Source organism: Triticum aestivum, chromosome 2B (genome assembly GCF_018294505.1).
Source record: "Triticum aestivum cultivar Chinese Spring chromosome 2B, IWGSC CS RefSeq v2.1, whole genome shotgun sequence".
NCBI lineage: Eukaryota > Viridiplantae > Streptophyta > Magnoliopsida > Poales > Poaceae > Triticum > Triticum aestivum.
Window position 1 is genome coordinate 538,100,955 of NC_057798.1, and position 20,484 is coordinate 538,121,438.

The window sequence follows — 20,484 nt, forward strand, 5'->3', positions numbered from 1 at the left end:
CATCTTGAGATCGACGGTTGATAGCAAGTGACTTGAGTGTGAACCACCAGAGCCGTTCATCTTGAGATCGACGGTTGATAGCAAGTGACTTGAGTGTGAACCACCAGAGCCGTTCATCTTGAGATCGATGGTTGATAGCAAGTGACTTGAGTGTGAACCGGTACGCTCGCTGGCGCCGTAGGATCGCAGATCAACGGTTGTTATGCTTGAGGGCAAATGAAACAGTACCTGTTACGTTTCTAACTGTTGTCGCTGGGATTTCTGTCCTGACACCGTGCCGGCCCATGTAGGGCACCTACGACGTGTAACATGAGACGTGCTGCACAGCCGGCCGCGGTGGAGATGGCTACCGGAGAGGAACCACCGAACACGAACAACCTGTCTGTCTGTGCAGCACAGGCGCCCAGCCAACAACCATGCACATACATACATGTCCCAACCCGTTCTCAGTCCCACAAGGCTACAATAGACACTACCCAGACACCCATCACGAAACAAAAATAGGACACAGCGAAATAAGCTTATTCTTTTTTTTTGCAGGAAAAAAAGTTTATTCATGCTCTAAACTTGCAAGTTTCTTGCGGGCAAAGGCGAACAGGCAATCAGAGTACATACGTACAGACCAAAATAATTTAGAAACGACATGTCAAACACTAGCCTGCAGCAAGAAAAAAGAAATTTTAAAACAAATGTGGGGGAAAAACTCCGATAGCCGCGAACAGGGGAGAAAATCTTGCTGGCTCGCCGACCATAGCATTCGGTGTCATCAGGCTAAGTGATGCCGAAACAGCGAGGCCATCTCAATCTACAGCAGGAGATGAGAGTTCATCAGATGGACAGTGAAAATATACAGGTTGATTCACTTCCCAAGCAAATTGTGTACTTACAGCAGTTATGGCGGTCTCAGCACCTTTGTTTCCAGCCTTGCCACCAGCACGATTTAGCGCCTGCACCATGGATGTGTGTGATTTAGCATTTATTTTTCACACAAGATTGGTTAGGCAAGGACCGAAGCAGACAGAAGCAAAACGATCACATTATGCGCACCGCAATTGCGCCATAAGGCATGTAGGACAATTCACACTTCTGCATCAATACTACACACACGATGGAACCAGGTTGACATTACTTTACAGGACGCATATCAACAGGATTAAACGCATATCAACAGAAAAACTAGCTAACTTAAGTAAATGGGTGAAACAGTTACCAGACAGGATACATAATTATGCTTTTATGGAACATTTCAGAAGATATGTATGTTATTGAAATTGATTTGCAGATTAGAGGTGACACAACCCACTATGATGCTGTTGCAAACTAGCTAACAGAACCATGAATTACCTGGTCCATGTCATCACAGGTCAGAACACCAAATACGCAGGGGACGCCTGTGGTAACATCAGAGAAGCAATCAGCCAGATTCTTAATTTTAAGTAGCTGCAAATTGTAATCACCAGACAGAGAAAACAACATAGGGTAAATTCGTCGGATGCCACAATTTTGAACCCAATAATCTTTACTCACACTAGTTACTGGGTACATAATTCTCTAAGTTATACGAGACATGCATGGATATCTGTAGCTGTTTTAGCTTTGTATGTTCATTGAGCATCAATAATTAACAAAAAGTTTCCCATCTAGTTATACCTATCAACAGCTGGAAAATTAAATGTGAACCCATGTCCATATGCACCCATAGTGACCTTACTAACAAGAAACAACTGGAACATAAATGGACTCACAGAATAAGTTCTCTACAACCCAACTGGCTTGATAAAAGGAGGCTAAGAGATAAAAGCAACATACCAGCAGACAATCCAGCATTGAGTACACCTGAAGCAGCAGAGTTTGCAACAGCATCATAGTGGGTTGTGTCACCTCTAATCTGCAAATCAGTTTAAAAAAAAAACTTCAAAATCAAATAGCATCAACACGATAACTATGGGTTTGCGGAGCATAGGTTTTAGCTGGTATTACTATGACAACAACACGACCAGCACGATTAATAGAGGGAAATACTTAGCAAACTTGGCATAAGCTAGCCTTACACTGCTTAAAAGACAGACAAGTTGCAGAATCATGGTTAATAGATGTTAAAAGACAATAAGATATATGTGAAAGTCCTTACACTGCTTAAAAGATAACTTCCCACAAGTTACAGAATCATGGTTAAGATATGTCAAAAGACAATAAGATATATGTGAGAGCATCCTAAAGACAGTTATACATGTAAATAGAACATGTCAGCAGCATATAGCTTATCCAGATTTTTATTGTGATTTTCTGATTTCTAAATTACAGATAATGCGATAGCCACTACCTCATAGACAGCGGAAGAATAAGAAAAGGGCATAAAGGGGCATAAAAGTATGCTGGTCTCTTCAACTTCCGAGATTTAATCATCTGACAAAGATACAAAGAAGACTTACCACAGCCCCAATGCACAAAATTGCATCATACTTTCCAGACTTCCCAAGCTTCTGTGCTGCAACAGGAATTTCAAAGCTGCCAGGAACACTAACAACCTAAAAAAGAAGTTGAAAATTAGAGTGATGCATGGAAAAATGGTTGCATAACTTATTTAGGAGTAAGGTTGTTTTTAATCAGTGTGCAGATGAAGCATCATGTACAATGTATATTGGTGTAGATTATTTATATCTGAGATTTCTAAGAAAGGCTTTACATGGAAAACAATCCATTTAAAGGTATATCATGTCAAAGATTCTGTTAAATTCGTTATATTAGTGTCGCTACATCATTATACAACCCCCATGTAAAACGTTCATCAAAGGAAGATCAAAGTAGTTCACAAACACGTATACATAAATTATATATGTTTTCGAAAGAACGGGAACAGTATATTAACCCCATGAAGTGGTTAAGTCATCCAACAAGAGTGGGTGCATGCTGAATTGGCGATTCATGGGCAATAGTTCATGAAACAATTGTTTTGGCCCCAACAGCAGTTAGGAAAGCAACCAAACAATATTCATCCAAAGGCACATTGTTTTTCTTTCTTTTCCCTTTTTGCAAGACCATGAGTTTTGATATTTACATGGCAAGAAACTGCTGAGCCGCCGGGAGATGAATTTGTTTGGGCTAGGGTACAACATCACCTCTTTAACAACCGGACACATGATGGGTTATTGATGAGGTTCAAGATATGTTTGCACTTCAACACGGTCCAAAATAACTTCTATTTAAACAAGTGAATAAAGATACACACGGTGATATTTTCTGCTTTGACAGAGTATCGCTCGAATGCCTCTAAAGCCCCCTGCAGAAGCAAGTTGGTCACTATCTCATTGAACCGTGCCACAACCTGCAGGTTGATTAAAGAACCAGAGTTAGACAATGGAAAGGTAAATGGTGTTGAAAAACAGGAAAGTAGTGGTTCTATTTGCCAAGTATCTCTCTATCAATCATGCTGGTAGTGTTGTTGTCTCCAGTGATTCGTCTATTTCTAGTTAAAAGTATTGTTCATGGCCAAGATTCTATTAACCTTGGTTCAGTCCAAGTTTTATCTCCGGTGATTCTATTTCTAGTCATAAGCCATTAACCGCTGTGTTTTGCTTATTCAAGTAAAGTCGCTCACTGGCCAAGAGGTGGCGACACGGAGGAGCAATCAATCACTCACCACGCCGAACCTGAGCCCCTCGGTGTTGGTCAGCGACCCCATCAGCCGCTGGTGCCCTCCGGCGGCTGCGGCCACGACGGGGAGCCGGGAAGCCCGAGCATCCGCGACCAGCGCGGCCGGACGAGCTGCACGAATCGAATGGCAGGAATCAGAAGCAGCAGGCCGCCGGAAGACCAGCGGTCGAGATGGTAGGCGGGAGCGTACCGGAGTTGGGAGACGGGAACGAGACGGCGGCGGCTCTGGGCGCACGCAGGGGCGCGTTGGATAGCCGTGCGAAGGTGGAGGCCCTCGCGGCCGCGGACGATGTTGCCGGTGAGGCCGCCATATCCGCTTAGCCGCCGGTGGGTGTCGAGAAAGATCTGTCTGCGGCTGCTACTCGAGTGCGGTCGTGGGGATGTCAAAGATGTGTTGCCTTTTCACCTGTGCAGAACTGCAGGTTATGTGCGTTTCAGAGTGGCATTTTGGTCAAAACGATGTGCTTTTGGTCGAATTCGCTCAAAACAAATTTGACGAGTCAAGATTTGAAAATCTGAGAAACGAGATTATAAAATTTTAGATTAAGACAATTCTGGAATTGTAAGGCAAATAAAAAAGGTATAATCTGGCAACTGAATATTAAATGAATTTTATATTTATATTTTCAGAAGTGAACAAAAGTGTCCTTGGCCTTTGTCAAATCGGTGGTAATACTCCCTCCGTTTTTTTAGTCTGCATATAAGATCTGGTCAAAGTCAAACTATGTAAAGTTTGACCAACTTCGTAGCAAAAAATATCAACATCTACAATACTAAAGTTATAGGATATGAAAATTAATTTCATGATGCATCTAAAAATATTGATTTCATATTGTGAATCTTGCTATTTTTTTCTATAAAGTTAAGCAAGTTTGACTTTGACCAAATCTTACATGCAGAGTAAAAAGAAACGGAGTGAGTATGACTATCATTGTTGCCTTGGATTAGCCGGTTGGTTAGGTTCATTGTGGTGAAATCTTCTTTTGCCTTTGTCTAAGAAAATCAAGAACCGTAGTGCAAATAAAAAGAAATTCTGACATTCAAATACTAAACGGTAATGCTGTTTCGCCGATGTCCCCTCAGAAGGGGATGGCAAACAAATGTTGTTTGTTGGCAAGTTTTAGTTCCGACGCGAGATCAAACGAAGCAATTTATGGTCGTTTTTGGAAAAAAAAAATCTTTCCAATTTATGGTTGTTTTTGGAAAAAGAAATCTTTTTAATTTATGGTCGTTTTTGGGGAAAAAAATCTTCCCAAAAATTATCATGTTGTTCTGAAGAAACTGTCAACCCTCATGATACAACTAAAACTGCCAGCAAAACGTTCGCAAATGTCACCCCCTCCCAGCGAACGTTCGCCAGATAACTCTCCACACGATGACCGCCTCCGCGGTTATTGGATCCGAGGTTGACCGGACGGCCCGTAGCAGCTTTTGATGGACGCACAACAAAAAGCCTTGTGGTTGGCGCACCTATAAAAAAAGGTTCAGAAAAAAGCGCTAGGACTTCTTTTGCAAAGTGTCCGAGCCTCAGCGCAAGGTTGGAGGCGGTTGATCTCATCAGTTAAATTAGTAATATGACCATCACACAATTGCTAGAATTTTCCAATGGTAAGTGTTTGGGCCCGGTGCGCCGGCCGAAGCGCTCGGCCTGTCGCTTCCCTTTTTCACGTGCGGGACATGCTGACAGGCGCGCGCTTAGTTGACCCAAACGTTTTTCACTTTTTTTTCTTTGCTTCTTCTTCCTTCCGCCAGTCGTCTGACCCCATCTCGTCTCCTCCATTGTAGCGCATGGAGCAGCTCGCCGTCGGCCATGGATATAGATTGCAGCCCCGCTCACCTTCCTACCTCCTTTTTCTTCCTTCTCCCTCTCTTCCCTTTTCCTCCTCCTCTCTTCCCCTTTTGTTGCAACCGGCGACAGGCAAAACGCCGGGAGGACCGAGGTGCCCGTGCTACAACGATGGCCACGGGGAGGAGTTGCAACCGCGGTACTGGGAGAGTTGCAAACGGCGTTTTCCCGTGCTACAACCATGGACACAAAAAGCTACATCCAGTAGATAAAAAAGCTTCAACCAGACAACAAAATACAGGAAAAGTTATAACCGTTTGACAAAAAGCTTCAACCTGCAGATGAAAAAGCTTCAACCAGAGATTGAGAAATCTTCCTCGACGACGGCCATGGTGTCTCTCTGTGATTTTGCTGCAACCGAACGATAGAGGAAGATTTCACCCAGGCGCTGCTCAAAACGAAAAAAGTTTCATCCGTTTACGGAAAAGCTTCCATCGTAGAGGGGAAAAGCTTCAAAAGCTACCACCGTGTCAATTTTTTGCTACTACCGTCTGTGTGTTTTGCTACATCCATTCATGCGGCCATGGCGCTTTTTTACGACCGAGGCGTGACCGACGACGACGAAGATGACATTTTTGTTGCAACAGCCTCGTTTTTTGCTACCAGTGGCCATGTGTTTTGCTACATCCATTCACGAGGTCATGGTGCTTCAAGCGCGGCGGCGAGTTCCGGCAGCGTTCACGGATTAGCTACAACTGCGGCGAGTGTTGCATGTGTCAATGGCCGGCAGCGACGGAGTTGCGACGAACTTCATCGCCAAGTTGCGGCTGACGGCGGAGGTGGCTAGCTGCCATCCGCAGGGGGTGGGGGATGGGTGTTGCGAGGTCAACGGCCGGCGGGAGGCGGCCTGCGGTGCCGTGCGGCGAGGGTGTGGTGAGGTGCAGCTTGCGGCGAGGGACGGGGGCTCGGCGAGGTGCAACCTGCTGCGGTGCGGTGCCGCACGGCGAGGGGCGGGTGCAGTGCGATGCGGGAGGATTTTTTCAGAGGGATCTCAATCTCGATCGCACAGATCTGACGACCCCGACTCGCGCATCGGACGGCTGGTGTTGGACCGGCCCAACAATTGGGCCAGCGCACCAGCGCCCTTTTCCTATTCATTCCTGGCACGGCAGCAACTATAGATAGGCTTAGGCTTGGCTGAAAAATGTGCATGTAGTTCTTTTAAGAAGTCAAATCTCACAAATTTTGACCAAGTTTTTGAAGAAAAATATTTACATCTAGAATGTCAAGCATATATCATTAGAGAATTAGTTTCATATTTTATATATTTGATGACATTATAGATATAAATAGATTTTTCTATAAACTTAAGTTCAAAGTTTGCAATTTTTGACTTCTCAAAAAATCGATGCACTATATATTATGAAACAGAGAAGCATCATTTTTGGAAGAAATTTTTCATGACGCAAAATTCACAAAAATGCGACTACAAGCACCACGATCCATCACAAAATTACAGCAGCAAACACAGATAAAATCACAGGGTCGCCGTTTCCACGGCCCTGCGACTGGTTGAGCCCAAACTTTAGCCGCATATAAAGTTTTCCTTCTCTTCATCAATTGTCAACATGGCTCATCACACCCGTCGTTCAGACTTTAAAAAGCACAGGTAAAATTTAAACCAGACACAGAAAGGCCGCCTCCAAAGCTGTGGAGGCAGCAGCAGGCAGGCACCGGAGACATATTTTCTTTTCCTCGCTAGGGCTAAAAGATGGTATAAGCCGATCCAGGCTATCTAAGGAGACGAATCGAGCTTTTGGACTTTGTTAGCCCTTTCATGGTTGTCAGAGTGGCGACCACCCCGCTTCCCACCACCGTGGTGCCTTCCGCCGGCACCTCTGTTGTTCTTCCAGTCCCTGGGAAGTCCACAGCAAGGGAACAACAGTGTTATCTCCTGAAGAGGTTAAGCAAAAAAGAAACATGGCATACGGTTTGCCCTACCACTGAAATGTTTTCAGTCTGGACCAAAGAATTTCGTACGCGTAGGCTTATAGAGATTAAAATTTCGGTGGTGGACAACATTATTCTAGACACAACTATGGTTCCTTTCTTGCACAGCATTAGGTTTTCTTCTTGATGAAATTTCAATAGCTATGATCCAATTTATACCCAGTTTATACTACAACAAGGGAAAAATTAAACAGCACCAACAATCAAATATAAAAATTATAGTACCTTCCTCCCCTGTTGCTTCTATTATTGTTATTGAATCTCCCTTGGCCACCCTTTATTCCACTCCAATAATCTTTCTCAGCTTGTCCTGCATTGGAATAGTAGGTTCACATCAAATAGAGATTATAATCATAACCTTCAAATCTGATAAATTATACTGACATTTCAATACCCAGTTTAATTGATAGTTTTACAGGAAAGAACAGAGCACACCGATGAAAATTATTTCAGGCGTAAAGCTGAACTATCCAAAACTCACATCTGGATGAAAAACAATTACTACATGTAACAGCAATTATATTCATATTGTCACACATAAACTACAGAACAAACAGGTACTATAAGAAGGAATCTACTTGCATCGTGACTTAAGTTACTTCATTCAATAAGACCCCCCAAAAATTGAGAGAAGCTGAAGTATTTACCAGACACAGGTTCCAAAGTGACAAGGTGCCCCTTCATAACCAAACCACCTTCATCCGCAAGAGCTGCAAATGCACGGGCCTTTTCCGCAGCCGTTGATTCCTCAAACCTAAGGTATCCTGAATCATCCCCCTTACTGAAGTCCACGTACTTCAAAAAGGGAAGAAAATCGAGAGAAATATTAAAGTTTGGTATAAACAAATGTCATGTGATAGAGAATTGTGTTTAATTGAAGATGTTACAGAAAATACAAAGCGAAGATATATAATTTCAGCATTCATGTGTAATAGCCTTCTTCGGGGATGCATATAACATCCTTGAAAAGATTAATAGATCGTCTTTTGTATTCCCTAAATATGGTTAGACATTATTCTTGGTATTGCCCAGTTAACCAGATAGGTGTGCAACATCTAGTGAAAATGAATTAAACTTTTCGAATACATTTTCAAACCTAAGAAACATTTCTGCAACAGTGACCTAAATAGAATCAAATCGCAGCATTATTGGCAGCCAACAATTAGAAGAACTGGCTGTGTATAACAGTATCTTGTGATTTATAGAAGTACATGATTCTACAACTTCACAAGAACTAAAAACCAGCTCAGTGCATGTTTGGTAGTGGTTCCGCAATCTGTGGTAAACCATAGATGGAACAGTAAAAGAAATTTGCCTGTTCCAGACATGTTATGCATTGAATTGCTAAGATAATCCAAAGGTGGAGGTGCATGAGAGTTGAACGTCATGAGTGACATTTGAACTTCCTAATTCTGTGCTTGTTCCAGCAAGCTTGGGAGTTTTTTTTTTACTACAAAACCTAAGGTGGAGATATATGTGAATCAAATATTATGACGGTTCAAGTTAAAACTTCAGATTTTAAATCTGCAATAACCTCACAGCAAAACAGGGTATCTTACAGGTCATATACTCACCTAGTAATAGTATGTAAACAAAGATTGCTAGTCATGGTATGAGAACAAACTGTAAAGAAAAAGGACCGCCAGAAATCAAATTACCCGCACTGTGCCAAATTTGGCAAAATATTCTTTGAAGTCCTCCCTTGAAACTGGTTCCTTGTCATTTTCTGAAAGGCTTTTATCATCCTTTTTAACAGATTGTGCATCTGACCCTTTCAACTCCTCAGCATCATCTGGCTTCTCTTCCTTGGCATCAGTGTTCTCAGGGGCCTTCTCTTCAGAAGCTTTCCCCGATTCCTCCGCAGAATCGGAAGCCCCTTCCTTCTTGGCATTGTCGCTATTATCAACTTTGTCCCCACCATTTTGCTCTGTGTCACCATCAGCTAGAATTCTCTTCAGCTTGAAAGACAGGATCAGACCTTTTGGGTATCTATATAACCAAATACAGACGATTCACAGGGTCAAGTCAAACTCTAGATAGTACAAATAGCATGATTCATATTGTTAGTACAGAAAGTTTACCCTTCATCATGGCCGTTTTTATTAGGGTGTGCATTAGGGTGCGACTTCTCATAAGCTTCTTTCTTAGCCTCCATTTCAGCATCAAATTCCTTCCTGTATTATAACATTGGATAACACGTTATTGATACATAGTTATAAATAAAGTCAGCAATGTGAAAACTATAGACACTGCATTCATGATTCTAAAATGTAAGAGGAAATGACATAGCTATCAATCATCATGACAAGCAGTACAAAATCTTGCATCTAAGTATCTAACCAACATCAATTGATAAAGAAAGAGCATGCAAACAAATATATTGGGAATAAGCCCAAAGAATGAGAACATAAATTCTGTCACCGGTAAAATGGTAAGCATGAGAAAAAAGAGCTTGAATCGGTAGTTAGCTTACTTTGTTTTTATTTCCAGATCCGCTCCTGCAAAACTAAGTTTGTTATTCATGATATTGTTCGCTTCATCTTCTTCCGAAAATTCGACCAAAGCTGTGCCGCAGAACTGCCTCTTGTCAGAAACATGTTTTGGTAGCCTTACGCTGTTAACCTGTGATGCACACAGTTCAGAAACAACACAGTACCATCAGCATTTATGTTACACGATTCATGTATTATAGTGATGCTGCGTCAACTTGCAAGTTTGCCAAATTATCATATCAATTGAATATCACAGGCATAGTGCACCTAACTGGACATTTCCAGTTCAAACTAACTGATAAATGTGTTAGTGAAAGTTGAAGCAACACGCGATGTGTAAACTAGCGGTTCTAGCGTATCCTGTCAAGTCTGGTACTCAAGGTTATACAGATAACATACCTTGCCATACTGAGTAAAGAAAGATTGAACATCTTCCAGCTTTACGTTGTGAGGAAGTGGTGACACAGCAATTGACCTCGAGTCAATTTGCACTATAATCTCATCTGGCTTCAACAACTCGTTAGCTCTCCCAACTCTCTTCCCTGTATAAACAAAAAATTGATATCAGTTAAGGAACCATATAACTCGCATATTTCTGTAAGAGAATCTGAAGCAAGACATGTTCATTTTGGCCTAATTTGCACCATCAGCAACCATCCACTTTAACAGGTGAATTAGCTTGATCATAACGAAGATTTGATCAAATATAAGAATAAACCATCTACAGTACTTAACTATGAACTACAAAGTTCACCATGTCAGTCACTATATGAAACTGGAAAACGGAATATTATCCTTCCACTCAGAAGTGTGCTTCTTCAACATTGAAATATGAACCCCACTGCAGATCAACTACAGATTCGCATGTCATGTAAAAGAACTGACAGGCTGTTGGAAAATAACTCCTTACCGTCCTCGGAGACACGGAGGGCCGCGGAACAACGCAGCACCTTGGCGACCGCAAGCACTGTCGTCTCTGGAACGCCGTCCTCCTTCACGGCGGCATCTAGGCCAAGGTGCGACCTCATCTTCGCGAAGGAGCAGATGAGAGCCAAGCTCACCACTGCTCGATCCAAAACACCCCAAAAATAAGAGCACCAAAATTAGCACCAGTACCACAAAAAGCAAAGCAGCATGGTCATGAAAGCAGTGAGGAATTCGTACATCCATCCTCGCTCTCCTCGACGGTCTTCCGCAGGAAACCGTCGCGGGGGAGGTTGCTGTCGCTGAAGTAGAACTCCACCTGCGGCTCAAAACAGAGGAGGGGAGAATAAGCAACCAGGACCCAGGGGCGCGAGACGGCTGGGATCGGAGACGGGGTAGGAGCTCCAAACCTGGCGGAGGACATTCTTCGCCTTGGTCTCGTCGAGGGAAACCGCGGGGGCTGGAGCGGCGGGGGCTGCGGCGGCGGGGGGAGCGGCGGCGGCGGCGGGGTCGGCGGCGGCGGCTTTTGTCGCCATGGCTAACGCGTTTGGGCCGGAAGGGGCGGAGGCGCTAGGGTTTAGGAGTATGGCGGGTACTATTCGGGTTTAGGGTTGTTTATTTAGCTGCGACGAAATAGAAAAGGTATCCGCCTGGGAAGGAAGGGCAGGCGTCGCGGGGGCGGGGGGGGGGGAGGCGTGCGTCCGGGCCCGTATGGGCTGAGCATCCACGTCTTCCACAGGGCCAGAAACCGTGGGTTCATTGGGTGCAAGCCTATTGTGTATCTTTCCATTAACTAGTAAGTTTGCACGTGCAACGCACGTCTTAATCGTTCGAAACTGAAATCACATAAGTATAAAATAAAATAAAAGGAGTTTTAAAATATATGAATTAAATGGATGCACAATGTCTTGAGTTCACTGAAGTTGTTTCTTAGAAGAGAGACTACATCTGATGATGTTGTTGCATGGAGACAATAATATATTGTTTAATACCCAGTGCTTAATAAGTTGTAAAAGATAAAAAAATCTAGTTGCGATTGGAGAGTAGCCTTGCACTGTGTTTAGTACATGGAGATGTAATCTTTTGGTCTTAATATCATGGTGTGAGCAATTGATACCTAATCTTAGAAAAAGATATTAATATCATGGTGTAAGCAATTGATAACTAAAATATGAGAAAAGTTCAAGAGATAAAAGTTTGATCCATCGATATGAGATTACTAACCAAATGTTTATATAAATCTGGAAATGGCATGAAATTTCCAGGACTTGATTACATGTTGCGAATACTCAGAACTCAGCTTGATGACTACTAAAATGAAAAAGATATATCCTAGATAAAAATATCAATGGCATTGAACCAGTGTTCTGAAGTAAAATCTTAACACCAACAGATTTTAGGGAGTTCCTTTTTTTTACAGTCAAAGGAGCTCACCTATATCGCTCAAGATTACTCAGTTTGAAAAAAAAAGGCAAGATCGTCCGGAGCGGCATTACGCACAGCCTCGGGTCAGTAACTTGCAAGGGTAGCTTTGCAGAGAGTGGTGCATAGAAATTAGCCTCTCTGCAAATAAAAGACAGTACTGAACAAAAATCTGGGCCCAGCTCCTCAATTTCACACAGGAGGCCCATAATCTCTTATCTGTTTTGTTTTCTTGAGTTCCACATCTCTACCCGTGCTTGACAATCAGATTTGAAGGCAACATCGGGCCATTTTTCCCCCTTTGCAAGCTGTACCCCATCTTCGAGAGCAAGTATTTCAGCAAACACAGAGAGTAGAATACTCATACCTCTAAGCAGCGGCTAGCATGAACTTACCTCCAGTATATCTTGCAATTACTCCCGTGGTCACACGAGCATTAGCACCTCAGAACGCCACATCAACATTAACTTCGATAATCTGGATGTCTCCAACTCACATCTCAGCTTGCTAGGATAGGGATAATCTTCATATGGAGAGAGCAGAGAGCAGGTTTCCTGAACCACATCAGGAACCCATTTTGTCAGATTTTAAGGGGCTTCATATAATTTTTTGCCTGCTGCTAGGAATTTATTTGTATGTACTGCTGCAGGTGAGATGCTGAGAATAATAATGGATGTTCTACTAAAAAGGTACAGGTTTTGTGCGTTCCAGCAACAGTGTTAGTTCTTGAAAAAAAATGTAATAAGTCGAGGGTTACATTCCTTTGTTTTGATTATCTCTGTCCTCTTTTCTCGTTTCCAAACGAAAGTGGATCTCTCATCTCTGAAAAATGGAAAAGTAGGTCTCATTCTCATTTTTAGATGCAATTTTGTACAGTGGTCGTAACAAGCAATATGCAGTAACAAGCAAAAAAAACAGAGTTTGCTCAACTTGGCAATTCAACGTGCAGGGAGGGGCGTGTTGTGTAGCATTAAAACCATTTATCTTGTGAACGTCACCTAGGAAGTTTTCTTCCAATAACGACACACTGGTCAAGATATACAACAACTCCGTAATGAACATCATTGATGTATATGCCTAGTTAAGTCCTGTTTTGGCAATCAACCTATCTATCAAAATTTGTTAACTGTATCAACATAAGCTCTGCAAATGTGACTAAATCGGTAAAGTATTTATTTCTATAGTGGACAACAAATGAAATTGTTCAAGAGTTAAATAGCATGGCCACCCTTATTAGAATAACCTAGTTTCCTTCACGCAATACATGTAGTGGTAAACATATTGTGCACTGTTCTGTATGCAAATTAAAATAAAAAGGAAAACTCTTTTTTTATCTTGTTGAAAATCTTCACCTTCCTTTAGAAATACATCCTCTGTTTTAGAAAATCTGGGCGTAGAAGTTTTTTTTCTTGAACTTATAGTTAACTCAATAAAGAATGGTGTTTGAATTAGATCTTGGAGTTCTTTTGGCAGATATTTCAAAACCTTACAGATAGCTTAATCTTTTTTGTTAGCTTCTATTTCAGACACAGTGCAGGTTGTTGGACGTTGGGTGCACATATACCTTAGTGAAAGATAAATAGAGAGAGGGGGGAATGCACATATACCTGGCGGATAAGGCGGGGACTTAGGTTATTGTGCGTGTTGTTGTATGGGTGTTACGGAGGATGGCGACGGCGTTAACAGGGTTGGCGGCAAAACTATGCAAGAAAATAAAAGATATATTAGATTCAAAGAGAAGGTGCACTATGCACATTAAAAGAGTTTTTCTGCTAGTCATAGAGCATTATCGACATTGTACTGCAAATAAATTAACCTATCAGAAGTTCTAAATGACCCAAAGTATCAGAGAATAAGGAAATGGGGAGGGCTACATACATATGTCAAGTTGAAAATCTGAAACCAAATCCAAAGCTATAGCACAACCAACTAAAGAAAGCTCGCTGGAGTCAGGCTCGAGCTCAATCCATGCGGCAGGCTACAATATTATGAACACAAAGATTACTACCATATATCAGCTCCACGAGTATTTGTTGTGAAAAACGTATAAGCAGACAACTTTGAAACCTAACAAGACCAGCATTATAAGAATCAAATTAATGCGTACTCCTACTGTCAGAACAAAGCTAACAATACGATGCAATAAAGAAACAAATTGACGCAATTAGTGAGAAACACAATAGAGACTGCTCCTACTGTCACAAGAATGGGTAGCAAAATCTCTCTTTAAGAGAAAAAAATAGGGTCGCAAGCTGAGGAATATCCCTAGCCTTGGGAGGCATATGAAGTTCAGGGAACTTATATGGAGGTAGGGCGATGTCCATACAGGGGGTTGGTAATGCTCAGGTACAAGGGGCTGCTGGTGGAGAGGGAGGTCGGGGAGAGGTCGCCATCTCTGTTCCAGCCGGAGACGATGTTGTAGGTGAACGTCGCCGGAGACCGGAGTACCGGAGAGCAAGGGTTAGAGCACCAACCAGGAGTCCGGTGAAGAACGAAGCTGGATCCAACTCCCCTCCACGCAACAAGCCATGAAAGGACCAAAAGAGCAGCCGACACCGTCGCCACCGTCGAAGACCGAAGTGGCGGACGCCCAAGGCCAGAGAAACAGGCCCGGCTCGACATCAACAAAGAGTACAGCGGAGATCAACGGAACCCCAACTCGCAGGACCCAGATGCCCAGATCCGAGACCAAAAGGCACACAGCCCCTCATCGACGCCGAGGGTGACGACGGACGGGCGAAGAAGGGGGCGGAGGCGGCGACCCGCGGCGGGGAGGCTCCCGGCGACGGCGGGGCGGCTCTGGCGGGACGGGGGCGGAGGCGGCGACCCGCGGCGGGGAGACTCCCGGCGACGGCGGGCGGCTCTGGGACGGGCGGCTCTGGCGGAGGCAGCGGTGAGGAGGTCGTGCGGGGGGCGGCGGTCTGCAGAGGAGGAGGTCGTGCGGGGGCGGTTCTCTTCTTTTTTTTTGACTGCGGGGCGAGTGCGGGGCGATTAGCGATCGATCGTGGCTTGTTGCGTGGTTGGTAGCGTTAAACACAGAATGATTAAGGGCCATTAGATTTTGATGATGAATGGGTGTGATTGTTTGGATCTGCCCCTTTCTTTCTTTTATAGTAGTAGTAGATAGTAGATAAAAGAAATTGGTGAAAAAATATATGTTGCCGGTATCTATCTTTGGTAGACGGCTTTTGCGAAGACCAATCCGAACCTCATGGCAATAAACAGAGCCACTTTACAACAATGCAAGAAGCGGCTAGAAAGGACGTGGAGAGGGCATTTGATGTGCTTTAAGGTCGTTGGGGAATTATGCGTAGCGCTGCAATGATGAGGGAATCAGAAACTTTGTGGCAGCTGATAACGTGTTGTTTTTTTGCACAATATGATTGTCGAGGATGAGGGTGATGGTGTAGCCCAAACTAATGATTTTGAAGCACCTGGAGAGGTTGAAATCCCAGAAGATCAAGATATAGCTCAGCTTATGACTTTTCTGCAGATGCATCAAAATCTTCGAGATTGCATAAGCAGCTACTCAATAATCTTGTGGAGCACATGTGGACCCATAAAATTTATGTAAACACTATTTATGCTGGTACTACCAACATTTGTTATGTGCGTGCGACATTGGTTTGTATGATCGACGTGCATGAATTTGCATGGATTTGAGAGTCCGGATTTGAGAGATGTGGATGCCCGAAGTGAAGTATGAGGGACAGTCGCCCGCGGGTGTGCCCGGGCTCTTTCGCGGACATATAGGGGGTCAGATTTACCAAGTTCTGTATGCTCTAAAAAGTAGTTAACTATGTATGTTGTGCCACATGGTACTTGAGCTAGTTTTTGTAAGTGTGCGTTTTAGAGGAAATGTTGCTTTGTGGTTACAAACTTATGAAGCTATGCATTACATTAATAGTTGGGAAGAACTAGTAGTAGCTTTTTCTCAAAATTTTGGTAGAGACAAGTATCATATGCATTTCAAAAGCTTAGAGCATACAACCGAACTCCCCAAATTGATGGAGCAGACACAGGACCACTCATCGGAGAAGAAAATAGTTGACCCAGCCGGACCCCTCAAAGCCTCCAAGGTGTATAGGGGAAAAGGTGAAAGACATGACAGTGAAAAAAGACGGGTCAAACGTCCACGGACTGGCCCGGGGGCGGATTAGGTGTATGCAGCCGTAGATGCTCTTGGAACGTCTTACACATTAAGTGTTGGTATATAACATAAATTATGAGGAATTTGTTACCAAGTTTGTAAAAGGGTTAAAACATAAAATTCAGTCAGGCATACGTTTACATAAGCCTAGGACTGTTGATTCGGCTTTGTCTCTTGCTCAAACACAAGAAGAGGAGGCGAAACTTGCATCCAGCTCACGCTACAGAAGTGATTTCAAGTACTCCGCTCGAAGTGATTACAAGACGTGCAATCCAAAGAGTCAACTTGCTCTCATCTGGCTACAGCAGCTCGTTAGCTCTCCCAACTTTCTTCCCTGTATAAAAGAAAATGAAAATTAGTTACGGAACCATATCACTGGCATATTTCTACAAGAGCAACTCAAGTAAGACATGTTCATTCTGGCTAATTTGCACCATGCAGCAACCGTCCATTTTACCAGATGAATTAGCTAGATTATGATGAATATTTTTACCTAACATAAGAATAAATCATCTACTTCACGATGAACTACAGAGTTCACAAAGTCTTACATAAAACTGGAAAGTGGAATATTATCCTTCCACTTGAAGTTATGCCTCTTCAGCATCGAAACAGTACCCCCAACTGCGGATCACTATAGATTTCGCATCTCATGTAAAGGGACTGACATGCTAATGGAAAATAACTTCCTTACCATCCTCAGAGACGCGGAGGGCCGCTGAACACCGTAGCACCTTGGCGACCGCAAGCACTATCGTCTCAGGCACGCCGTCCTCCATCACGGTGGCATCTAGGCCAAGGTGCGACCTCATCTTGCTGAAGCAGCAGATGAGAGCCAAGCTCACCACTGCCCAATCCCAAACCCCCCAAAAAAGAGAACCGAAATTAGCATCAGCACGACAAAAAGCAAAGCACCATGATCATGAAAACAGTGAGGGACTCGTACATCCATCCTCACTCTCCTGGACGTGGTGCCGCAGGTAACGGTCGCGGGGGAGGTTGATGTCTCCGAAGTAGAACTCCACCTGCGGCTCATAGAAGAGGAGAGAAGAATAAGCAATCTCGACCCAGAAATTTCAGGGGGCCGCGAGACGGCTGGGATCGGAGACGGGGTCGGAGCTCCAAACCAGGCGGAGGACATTCTTTGCCTTGGTCTCGTCGAGGGAAACCGCGGAGGCGGCGGCGGTGGCAGGGGCGGCGACGTCTGTTGTCGCCATGGCTAACGCGTTTGGGCCGGAAGGGGCGGAGGCGCTAGGGTTTAGGCTTGTTTATTTAGCTGCGACGAAATAGAAAAGGTATCCGCCTGGGGGGTGAGGCGTGCGTCCGGGCTTAGGCTGGTCATAGTGGGGAGTAACTTAGACTAGTAACATGCATACGTTACTAGTCTATGTTACTACTTTCATAGTGGGTAGTGTCATAGATATGGTAACATAAAACACTTCATTTATTATTTTGTAGACTCATTTTACATTGAAAACCGTTATGTGATGGTAATATATTATGTTACTCCATTTGCATCTCTCCTCATTAATTACTTGCCACATCATATTTCTTGCCTATGTGGCATGCATGTTACTATCTATGTTACTCTCACTATGAGCAGTCTTACGGGCTGAGCATCCACGTCTCCCACGCATTTGGGCTTTGCTAGGATTATGGAGTTGGACGAGAAACCGTGGGTTCATTGGGTGCAGGCCTACTATGCAAATCTAACATATAAAAGCTGCTAGAGTACCCGCCATTCCAGGGGCATTCGCGGCGCGCATGCATTCTGGCCGCACGATCTGCCTCGCTGGCCCGATTTTACAGTGCTGTCAAAAATCCCACGGTTAGCTTTTTTGGACATTGATCTTTCATGCTTGAGTGAATGACGTGTGGGGCTCCTTTCCCCGCGGGCCCGTTTTACAGCTACATTGAGAAGAAACCTCAGGGTCCCGTATGTTCTGTGCGCGGTGGAATCAGGTGAAAACCTAGCTGCCAATCCCCTCCCATCCTCGATCTCTAGACCCCATGCCTCGTCTCTCCTCCTCTCCTGCTCACGACCGCCGCGCCGCGCCCCTTCTCCTCCTTCTCCTCTACCCAGCGCCGCCTCTCCTCCTCTCCTTCTACCGGATCCTGCCGGATCCTCCCGCATGCCGGCTTCTCCTCGAAGAGAAGGGTCACATCCGCAGGAGAAGAGGGGTGGCGCGGGAAAATTGAGGAGTAGCATCGCAGCTGGGTCTTGACGGTGGGGGTGGAGGAGCAGGGGAGGCCGGTGGTGAGGCCGGTGGTGGGGCGAAGGAGCAGCGTGGCCGGTGACCGGGGCAAGAAGCAGCGGGGGCAGCGCTCCCATCACACTGGGGTGGAGCTGCAGGGGAGATGGGGTGGTAAGCCCTTGTTCATCATGGCTTCTATTGGCTTGCAGGTATACTCCGGCTAGGTTGTTCTTTCTCTAACTTAGGCTATGGTTGCAACCGTTGGATGTTTTGTTGGTCTTGATGTATTTGCTTTTTTATAAGCTTATAGTTTGAAAAACTATATACAATGATTCCTAATTTGATGCCAATAGCTCCTGTGAGCATCCACTGTGACGGGTTCTTGTGCTGATTACCAGAGGCAGCAGCACAGTCGTGGAGTACATGTACATCAACGCCGACGGTGCCGGCAACAATGACCCGAGGTGGGCGATTTGACCAGCGCAACATTCTTGTGTGTTCATTTAGACATTCAGGGCAAGAATCTGGTCCTTGTCTTTCCATGCACGCCTATATTTTTAGACATTCTTGTTTCTGTGTATGCATACACATAGAAGAGATTAAATATGTCTGAAACATGTGAAAGCATGCATATTTTTACTGGGCTCGAAACATATCTGACCTCTGCTACTCAAAATATCTAGGAGGAATTCTAAATGCCCAATTTTATCAATTATTTAGTTTAATAAAGTTTGTCGCTGATTCTCAGTCTCTTAGGTACAGTATGTTAGCTCAATAAAGGCCATTCCTGTCCTTAGTTTAATAGGTACAATGAGCTTTTCAATTTGTCGTTCTCATCTTGCTTAGAGTGATTTTATCTTCGTCTTTATGCACACAACTTTTATGATTTCGGTCTCTAGATGAAGCTTTTGTGGCCAGCAATGAAAACTGCTTAAATATGAGCCCGCCTAGCACCCGTCATCCACGACCCTCCTCCTTAAGCCCTTCTTGTCTCTTCAGGCAGGTGAGCTCCTTCCTCCCCCCTCCTCTCTCTCTCTTTTGGTTTTATGCTGGTAGATGTGTTTGATGTGGGTTCTGCTACTGCCAGGCTTGGCTGCTGCTTGGCCTAACTCTACTTGTGATGTTGCTATGTGCTACTATATGTTGTTGGTTGCCTCCTTGGTTATTTGTGAATCTGAAAACACTTTGTGAGAAGCAATGATTGAAGAGAAGGCTATGATCCAATGGGAAGAGCTTCATTTTCAGTTTTTTTTTAAGAATTGATGAAGGACATGTCATATGTTCAGTTGCTAACATTCTCTCTATGGTGTATGCACTTGTTGTTCATTGCATCGGAGGGAGAGGAAAACTCTTTGTGAGAAGCAAGGATTGAAGAGAAGGCTATGAGCCAGTGAGAAAACCTGAACTTTAGTTTTTTATTTAAGAATTGATGAAGGATATGTCATATGTTCAGTTCCTCACATTTTCTCTATGGTGTATGTACCTGTTGTTCATTTCATTCAAGGGAGAAGACAACAAGAGTAAGAAAGCCTTGCAACATGAAGGCAGTACCACGCAGCACCAAGTCAAGCGCATTGGCCTCGATCGCAAGAGACCAGTACCATCAGATTCGCTTGACTGCTTGCTAGGTTAGTGGTTCATCTCTTATTCTTCTTCATGTAGGAAATAAAAGGTGCGCATATAGAAGAGTCCATACTGGGCATCCTTTTCTTTTTTAGTTTTTGCAATCCATGGCAAAGTGTGTTATATATTTTCATAATTCTTACCGCTTACTTATTTTTTCAGCAGCATAGATTTAAATGCAGTAACGCGTGTTTATGCTTTGCAGCCCGACATCGAACAACACCCTTA

General features: G+C 43.9%; 3 protein-coding genes and 1 long non-coding RNA gene across 4 annotated transcripts; all 4 read right to left on the bottom strand.

Moving 5' to 3' along the window:
- Window positions 1–516: 516 nt before the first annotated feature.
- LOC123045905 (6,7-dimethyl-8-ribityllumazine synthase, chloroplastic) lies at window positions 517–4,112 on the bottom strand. The gene is made up of 8 exons (XM_044469147.1): window positions 3,845–4,112; window positions 3,641–3,765; window positions 3,230–3,325; window positions 2,433–2,528; window positions 1,810–1,888; window positions 1,345–1,391; window positions 888–947; window positions 517–805 (listed from the first exon to the last, which is right to left on the bottom strand). The coding sequence occupies exons 1-8, from the start codon at window positions 3,963–3,965 to the stop codon at window positions 767–769; spliced, it is 663 nt and encodes a 220-aa protein (XP_044325082.1). The 5' UTR covers window positions 3,966–4,112; the 3' UTR covers window positions 517–766.
- A 2,912-nt stretch (window positions 4,113–7,024) lies between these two features.
- LOC123045906 (la protein 1) lies at window positions 7,025–11,487 on the bottom strand. Its single transcript, XM_044469148.1, has 10 exons — window positions 11,277–11,487; window positions 11,107–11,185; window positions 10,853–11,005; window positions 10,342–10,484; window positions 9,924–10,072; window positions 9,532–9,624; window positions 9,109–9,439; window positions 8,098–8,245; window positions 7,676–7,760; window positions 7,025–7,356 (listed from the first exon to the last, which is right to left on the bottom strand). Exons 1-10 carry the CDS (start codon window positions 11,400–11,402, stop codon window positions 7,236–7,238), a joined length of 1,428 nt encoding a protein of 475 aa, XP_044325083.1. The 5' UTR covers window positions 11,403–11,487; the 3' UTR covers window positions 7,025–7,235.
- Window positions 11,488–12,606: 1,119 nt separating this feature from the next.
- On the bottom strand, window positions 12,607–14,288 carry LOC123045908 (uncharacterized). Its single transcript, XR_006421735.1, has 3 exons — window positions 14,167–14,288; window positions 13,896–13,988; window positions 12,607–13,110 (listed from the first exon to the last, which is right to left on the bottom strand). It is a non-coding gene; the product is annotated as an uncharacterized lncRNA (long non-coding RNA).
- Window positions 14,289–16,480: 2,192 nt separating this feature from the next.
- Window positions 16,481–17,734, bottom strand: LOC123045907 (la protein 1). Its single transcript, XM_044469149.1, has 4 exons — window positions 17,566–17,734; window positions 17,385–17,463; window positions 17,133–17,285; window positions 16,481–16,772 (listed from the first exon to the last, which is right to left on the bottom strand). Exons 1-4 carry the CDS (start codon window positions 17,653–17,655, stop codon window positions 16,738–16,740), a joined length of 357 nt encoding a protein of 118 aa, XP_044325084.1. The 5' UTR covers window positions 17,656–17,734; the 3' UTR covers window positions 16,481–16,737.
- Between the last annotated feature and the right edge of the window lie 2,750 nt (window positions 17,735–20,484).

What these genes read in the sequence shown, in the direction of transcription:
- LOC123045907 (XM_044469149.1), bottom strand. Translation starts at nt 17,655, where the DNA reads ATGGCGACAACAGACGTCGCCGCCCCTGCCACCGCCGCCGCCTCCGCG. An exon ending in CCAGGAGAGTGAGGATGGAT is followed by an intron (nt 17,286 to 17,384) that starts GTACGAGTCCCT and finishes GGGATTGGGCAG; the next exon opens with TGGTGAGCTTGGCTCTCATC. An exon ending in CCTCCGCGTCTCTGAGGATG is followed by an intron (nt 16,773 to 17,132) that starts GTAAGGAAGTTA and finishes TCTTTTATACAG; the next exon opens with GGAAGAAAGTTGGGAGAGCT.
- LOC123045906 (XM_044469148.1), bottom strand. Translation starts at nt 11,402, where the DNA reads ATGGCGACAAAAGCCGCCGCCGCCGACCCCGCCGCCGCCGCCGCTCCC. An exon ending in AAAAACGGCCATGATGAAGG is followed by an intron (nt 9,440 to 9,531) that starts GTAAACTTTCTG and finishes TTGGTTATATAG; the next exon opens with ATACCCAAAAGGTCTGATCC. An exon ending in CCAAATTTGGCACAGTGCGG is followed by an intron (nt 8,246 to 9,108) that starts GTAATTTGATTT and finishes CCCTTTTTGAAG; the next exon opens with TACGTGGACTTCAGTAAGGG.
- LOC123045905 (XM_044469147.1), bottom strand. Translation starts at nt 3,965, where the DNA reads ATGGCGGCCTCACCGGCAACATCGTCCGCGGCCGCGAGGGCCTCCACC. An exon ending in GTTCCCGTCTCCCAACTCCG is followed by an intron (nt 3,766 to 3,844) that starts GTACGCTCCCGC and finishes CGATTCGTGCAG; the next exon opens with CTCGTCCGGCCGCGCTGGTC. An exon ending in AGGGGCTCAGGTTCGGCGTG is followed by an intron (nt 3,326 to 3,640) that starts GTGAGTGATTGA and finishes ATCAACCTGCAG; the next exon opens with GTTGTGGCACGGTTCAATGA.